At 34.4% G+C, this 6,616-nt stretch overlaps 1 protein-coding gene across 1 annotated transcript; it reads left to right on the forward strand.

Moving 5' to 3' along the window:
- Positions 1-2,449: 2,449 nt before the first annotated feature.
- Positions 2,450-2,824, forward strand: LOC136823521 (uncharacterized). The gene has a single exon (XM_067079708.1). It carries the CDS (start codon positions 2,450-2,452, stop codon positions 2,822-2,824), a length of 375 nt encoding a protein of 124 aa, XP_066935809.1.
- The last annotated feature ends 3,792 nt before the right edge of the window (positions 2,825-6,616 follow it).

The following is a 6,616-nucleotide window of genomic DNA, read 5'->3' on the forward strand; positions in this document are numbered from 1 at the left end:
CCGATTTTCGAAAACAAATTTTTTTGGGCAAATTTGGGCCAAAAAACGGCTAAAAAACGGGTTTTTTGGACTTTGTGAAAAAATGGATCATTAATTTTTTCTGATTTTTTGCATGAAAGTAGGGTACCATCAAAGATAAAAGATGGCTCAAGCAGATTTTTGCAAAAAAATTTATTTGGCTTAAAAAACGCATGTTTATCTATAAGAATCACTATTAATAAGCATACATCAATGTTCTTAGTCAAATTACTCAATTTCTTTATGAATAGATGTTTTTTTTGCTCACGAGGGCTTACTTTTGAAGCATATGTGTGTTTAGACATGAAGTTTTGGTTGCTTGGCGTGTTTTTATAGAAAAACTGGCCAAGTTTTATATTTTTTTATAAGCACATTATCAATTACTTAGGTATTAGCTTTTCTCGAGATTGGCTCTTTCATTCTTTATGATTTTTTGCACAAAGATGCATAACTATAAACCCTCGAATGTGACGGAGCCCGATTTTCGAAAAAAAAAATGTTTTTGGGCAAATTTGGGCCAAAAAACGGCTAAAAAGCGGGTTTTTTGGACTTTGTGAAAAATTGGATCATTGATTTTTTCTGATTTTTTGCATGGAAGTAGGGTACCATCATAGGTAAACGATGGCTCAGGGAGATTTTTGCAAAAAAAATTTGTTGGCTTAAAAAACGCATGTTTATCTATAAGAATCACTATTAATAAGCATACATTAATGTTCTTAGTCAAATTACTCAATTTTTTTATGAGGTAGCTGTTTTTTTTGCTCACGAGGGCTTACTTTTGAAGCATATGTGTGTTTAGACATGAAGTTTTGGTTGCTTGGCGTGTTTTTATAGAAAAACTGGCCAAATTCGATATTTTTTTATAAGCACATTATCAATTACTTAGGTATTAGCTTTTCTCGAGATTGGCTCTTTCATTCTTTATGATTTTTTGCACAAAGATGCATAACTATAAACCCTCGAATGTGACTGAGCCCGATTTTCGAAAAAAATGTTTATAGGCAAATTTGGGCCAAAAAACGGCTAAAAAAAAGGGTTTTTTGGACATTGTGAAATATTGGATCGTTGTTTTTTTCTGATTTTTTGCATGAAAGTAGGTAAAAGATGGGTCAAGCAGATTTTTGTAAAAAAAACTATTCAGCTCAAAAAACGCATCTTTATCTATAAGAATCACTATTAATAAGCATACAATGTTCTTAGCCAAATTACTCAATTTTTTGATGAAATAGATATCTTTTTATGCTCACGAAGTCTTGAATATGAAAGAATATTTCAAGAGCATGAAATTTTGGTTTCTAAACGTTTTTTTTATAAGAAACAAACGACTAATTTTAATAAATCCGTCACTATTTGTGTTCTGAATGATTGTTTAACGTTCATGCTCACGTAGATATCAATTATATATGTGTTAAAGGCATAACCAGGTAGGTCCATAAAAGTATCACTTGTTGTGAGTGAAATTCTGCGTCGATTGGTGTACAAAAAGCTAAGGTCGGAGGAGCCTCTTGAAGTCAATCTTTCGATGAAATTCCAAAAAGTCAAAATTTCTAAGGCCTTCTTTAACTCATTTTGGCTTACTTACCTTAAGGGAACGCGTTTTTGGGTGTCAACCGCGAAAAAAGGTTCCCTTGAAATGCAAATCCTACTAGAAATCCTTAAAAACCCGTAGGAAAATTAAAGAATTTAGGCAAAAAGTGGGCGTCTATCGCGAAAATTAGTTCCGTAAAAACATCGATTTCGTACCCTCGCACCGCGAAAATAAGTTCCGCGAAAATTACACGTTATTTCTTTTAAGAAACTAGTTTTACCAAGCAGCCTCAATGTTTCTTAAGAAATCGGCCTTTTGAGTCTTAAATGTTTCTTACATGTTTCTAAACTTTTTGACATAATCAGCCTGGAAGGTTGTTAAAAAAACGAATTAAAAAATGTTATTTTATCATTCTCAGCCTCAGCATGTTTCTTAGATTTTTCTTATTTTTTAGGCATTCTGAGCCTCATGTTTCTTAAAAGTGTGCTTCTTAAAAAAAACGTGTAGTTACCGCGAAAATTAGTTCCCTTGAGGTAGTACGAATACCATCCTATTTCTCCGTCTGTGTCACTGAATCTACAAGGAAAAAAGGACTAAATCTTTGTTTTCTCGACCGTCCCCATGAAAATCGTGGGGTATCTGCATTAATGAATAAAACATTGACGGGTCATTTTGCATAAAGCGATTAATCAAATAAATATAATTTGCGGTTATCATAGAAACCGTGAAACAGCTTTTAATGATCCAAAATCATTTTTTAATCTGAAAGCCATTTTTGTAACTTGAGAACTGTCATCTTGCATCATTTCTCTGATTACAGCAACCACGTTTTTGCTTTTACTCTAGCGAGCAAGTTATTTAACATCGTATGGTCGATCGACACTATCGTTCATTTTCGGCACAATGTCTTGTCACAAGAAAATTGGCGTCTTACTCTACGAAGATGACAAAAAAGCTGAATTACGTCAAGGACATTTTTGGTGGGAGAATTGCCACAAGCCTAGATGCGATGAAATCCCAAACATTGGTTCCTACAAAATCCAATACGAGCCTTTGTTTGTTTCCGAGAATCCTTCTATCCTTGGTCAAATCAACTTTGACGAATACTATGGATTTTTATTGACAGGTTCATCTCACAGTGTGAACAAGGACACATTTTGGGTACAAGAATTGTCCAAATTTGTCCGAAAATGTTTTGAAATTGGACACATACGAATCTTTGGGATTTGTTTTGGGCATCAAATGATTGCAAAAGTTCTTGACTTTCAAAGTGGTTGATACAAAGACAGTACAGTTCGGTGGAGAGACAGTTCATGCTTCTAAAAAGTTCCAACAGAATGAATTGTATAATGAATATTTTGATACCCAGGAAACTGTTCTCGTTATGGAATGCCACGGGGAGGAGATCGAGTCTTTGTCACCGGAGTTTGAAATTCTCGGATCGTCCAAAAATTGCAAACATGAGATAATCCGTTGGTCACCCAACATCATTTCTTGCCAAGGACACCCTGACTTCAACTTTGAATTTTCTCGCGATCAATTATTACCACAAGTTTTGGCAGAAAATCTTATTGACAAGGATAAATCAAACGATTTTGAAAATTCTTATTCTAACGTCGATCAAAAGAAATTTTTCAAATTTGTAATTGCGTTTCTTGTTCAAGGAATGGATTGAAAATGCAGTGGCATGACGACGAAAGTTCTAGTTTAGACGGCCAATATAAACTTTGCTATACTTAGGATACACTAGTCATGGGGCTACACGTTTTTTTACAAGAACATCTAAAATTTTTGATGTTTTGAGTTTTGAGCCTAAAAAAGTTCTTATCCTATTTGAACCTTATCGCTTATTGTATATTACTTTCCAAAGTACCTTATTTTTGGGAGTACACGCTTTTTTATAAGAATATACTTTATAAAGATATAAATAAATAAAATTAAAAAAAAGATTAAAAATATATAATGTTCACAAAATGCCATTTTTTGCTTCATGTGTTTAGAAATTTAGGAAATTGCTTAAAATTTTGTGTATTTGAATATATTTTTGTTTTTGATAATGAAATACCTGGTGCGCGAAATAGATACCTTATCGGCCCTTTTTACACCGGCCCTTATTGGCGTTATTTTTAGGCTCGTGGCGTAATAAGGAGTGGCGTTAAAAGGGCCAGCGTAAAAAGGGCCAAGATTTTGCAATTTTAATCTAAAAGCGGCGTTAATTTTTTATAATCATTTCTCAATTTAAAGGATTTATAGGTATGATTTGAAGACGAAAATTATCCATTGTTTTACTCCATATTTAAAACTTCAGTGAAATATATAATATATTTAAAAATCAGTGATTTGGTGATTTTCAATGGAATTTTCAACAGTTTATTACTGAAAAATGACATTTTAATGTAAATTTCAGTCATTATTTACTAATTTGAAGCATAAGTAGCCATTTCTTCAAATTCTGGCGTTATTAACCGCCCTAATTGGTGTAAGCCCAAAATCAGGCTGTGGCGTAACAATTTTTTTTTTTTTTTTTTTTAATTTACAGTAATATATTTCTCAGGTCTATCGACCTCTATGAAATAATCATGCTTAACATTTTACAATTTTACAGTTGTAGGCGCACGGTGGGCCTCTTAACCAGTCGTCTTTACAATATTTCATTTTCAGTAACGGGTTTGTTACAGATCTTCTTAAAGTAGAGTTTTGTCCGAGGACTTCCTCTAACCTTATATATCCAGCTGCCATCCTTTTGTAATTCTGTTTTCTCCTTTGCCTTCCTATGCCACTGTTTGATGGTTTCGCGTTCTTTCTTCGAAAAATCGTCGGATACTCTAAATTCGTCTTTCTCTAATTTGTGGACTGATGCCAGAATATGACGTTTCTCTTCTTCGTTCTTTAGCACGACTTTCAAGGGTCGCCATCTTTTTTGTTTGAACATTTCGTCCTTCCGAGCTCCTATTCTTTCTGCGCTGACGATGTTTACCTTTATCCCATTTGGTTTTGTACAACTTCTTCAACATAATCCTTATCACCTACACGTTGTTCTTCTAGGTCTTCATGTTTGTTCTCTCCGAGGTTGTGAACAATGATATTGTACTTTGTTAAGTTTAACCATCGTTCTTCTTCTTCTCTTCTTTGATGAAATTCTTGATCGTAACCTCTTGTTTCTTTAGCTCATCTTTAGTAATGCTAGCGTATGTCTGTTGTTGCTTTGATTCTATAGTGGTCTTTTTTCTTTAGCTCATCTTTAGCGATGCTAGCGTATGTCTGCTGTTGTTTGGATCCTTTAACGACATCATCTTTGTTTACAAGATCGTCGATCTTCTTCTCCAGTCTATCCAGTCTAGCGAAAACACATTGCTCATCTTGATCTTTCTCTTTACCTCCAGTATTTGTTGCCTTGTTATTGGTCGTTCTTTGTTTACTTGTTTTGAACTTCTCTAATAATATTGGCGTGACCGTGATGCATTTCGCACATTCGAATCTCCTTGCTTTGTACTGAAGGCAAATCTGTACTTGGTAGGCTGGAAGCTCCGAACAGGCATAATGAACAAATCTTTGACACTTCCTACACTGCAAGACATCGTTATCCCGTATTATTTCATTTATAAAGCATTCATTTGGGGTGCAGGATCCATATTTTGATGAAATTTCCGTGTAACAAGGGCCAGCGTAAAAGGGTTCCGGCGTAAAAAGGGCCGATAAGGTACCAAAAATGTACTGAAGTCGATACGCATGAAAAACATTTTACTCGGCTTTCGTGAATTATTACTTTTCAGGTCTCCCGTAACAAAGCTTAAAATCACGTGTCCTTTTCAAAATGTTTAGAATCTTGATGTCATCACGAATGAGATTTTTCCTAACTTGTCACAAATAAGTGCGAATTGCCCAGCCCTTGCAAAATCTACAGAAGGATTTCTGAACGCATGTGACTTCAAACAAATAGCAAACGAGGATAGTACAAGCGAGTGCTGCTTCTATGCGGCTATATCAAAGCGATGAGTACTTCACACATTAAAATAAGATTTTTCAATTATTTGTATAGTGACTAATTATCTTGTTTCGCTACAATGAAAGAAGCCGACAAGACTAGGAAAAAAATGACTGGTGGATGGCTTCTTTTAATTGTTTGACGCTTGCTTGATAAAACTCGAATTGCGTACCGCAAATCGAAAAAAAAAACAAATTATTCGGTATTATTCAATAGAAAAAAGTTACTATATCCCACATTTATGAGCAATTAAGCATGCTCCAAAAAAGTGTGCTACGCGCAGGGCACACGAGATTGAATATTGTTGGTAAAATATTACTAATTTGTACTTAAAGGAAATACCGCTAAAGGCTTCAATTCGTCACTCAAAAAGACATCATCATAAATTACTACTTGTTTAAAAAATAGTTTATAAAAACTTTCCCGCTTTTATCAAGACCCCGACCTAGGATATTTTAGTATCTTATGTTAGTGGATATGGGAGGTCTCCAAAGCCAAAAATCAAACCAGAAACATATAAAAGTCGCTAATTTGCTTAAGTATGGTACAAAACCGTAAACATTGACCGAAATTTGCATTAAACGCCCTGACTTTGCTGCTACACTTTTTTTGAAAAAAGAACATTTAAAATTTTTTAAGCTCTATAACCCTGAAAATGTTCTTAACTTGTTCTAAAGATTTTGGCCAATCGATGGCCCTTTTTGCAATGGATCGTTTAACACCAGCTTTCAATCTTCCCCACTAGTCATGAAAAAGCCGCCCGAAAAGAAATAACTCAAATGTCTTCTTATCTGGAACAAGTCATTAGTTCCCCATGGGTTTTGGAGTTATGGAGATTTTTTGACGTCACTTTAAAGAGAACGACAAAAGGCTTAATAAAATTCTTTTTAAAAAACGCTGAGTTTTTTTTTGTTTTTGTGATGTCAATTCTGGTTTGGAGTTCGAAAAAGAAGACGCTATAATGTCTTAACGTCAGAAAAACGTTCGAGAATTAACGTTCATAACTCAAAAGAACTTTCGTTTTTTCTTTCGAAATCTTTTTCGAATCAAAACCCGTGCTGACGTCAGCGAATATACCATGGAAC

This window comes from Clytia hemisphaerica, unplaced genomic scaffold (assembly GCF_902728285.1).
Source record: "Clytia hemisphaerica strain Z4C2 unplaced genomic scaffold, Clytia hemisphaerica genome assembly, whole genome shotgun sequence".
Classification (NCBI taxonomy): Eukaryota; Metazoa; Cnidaria; class Hydrozoa; order Leptothecata; family Clytiidae; genus Clytia; species Clytia hemisphaerica.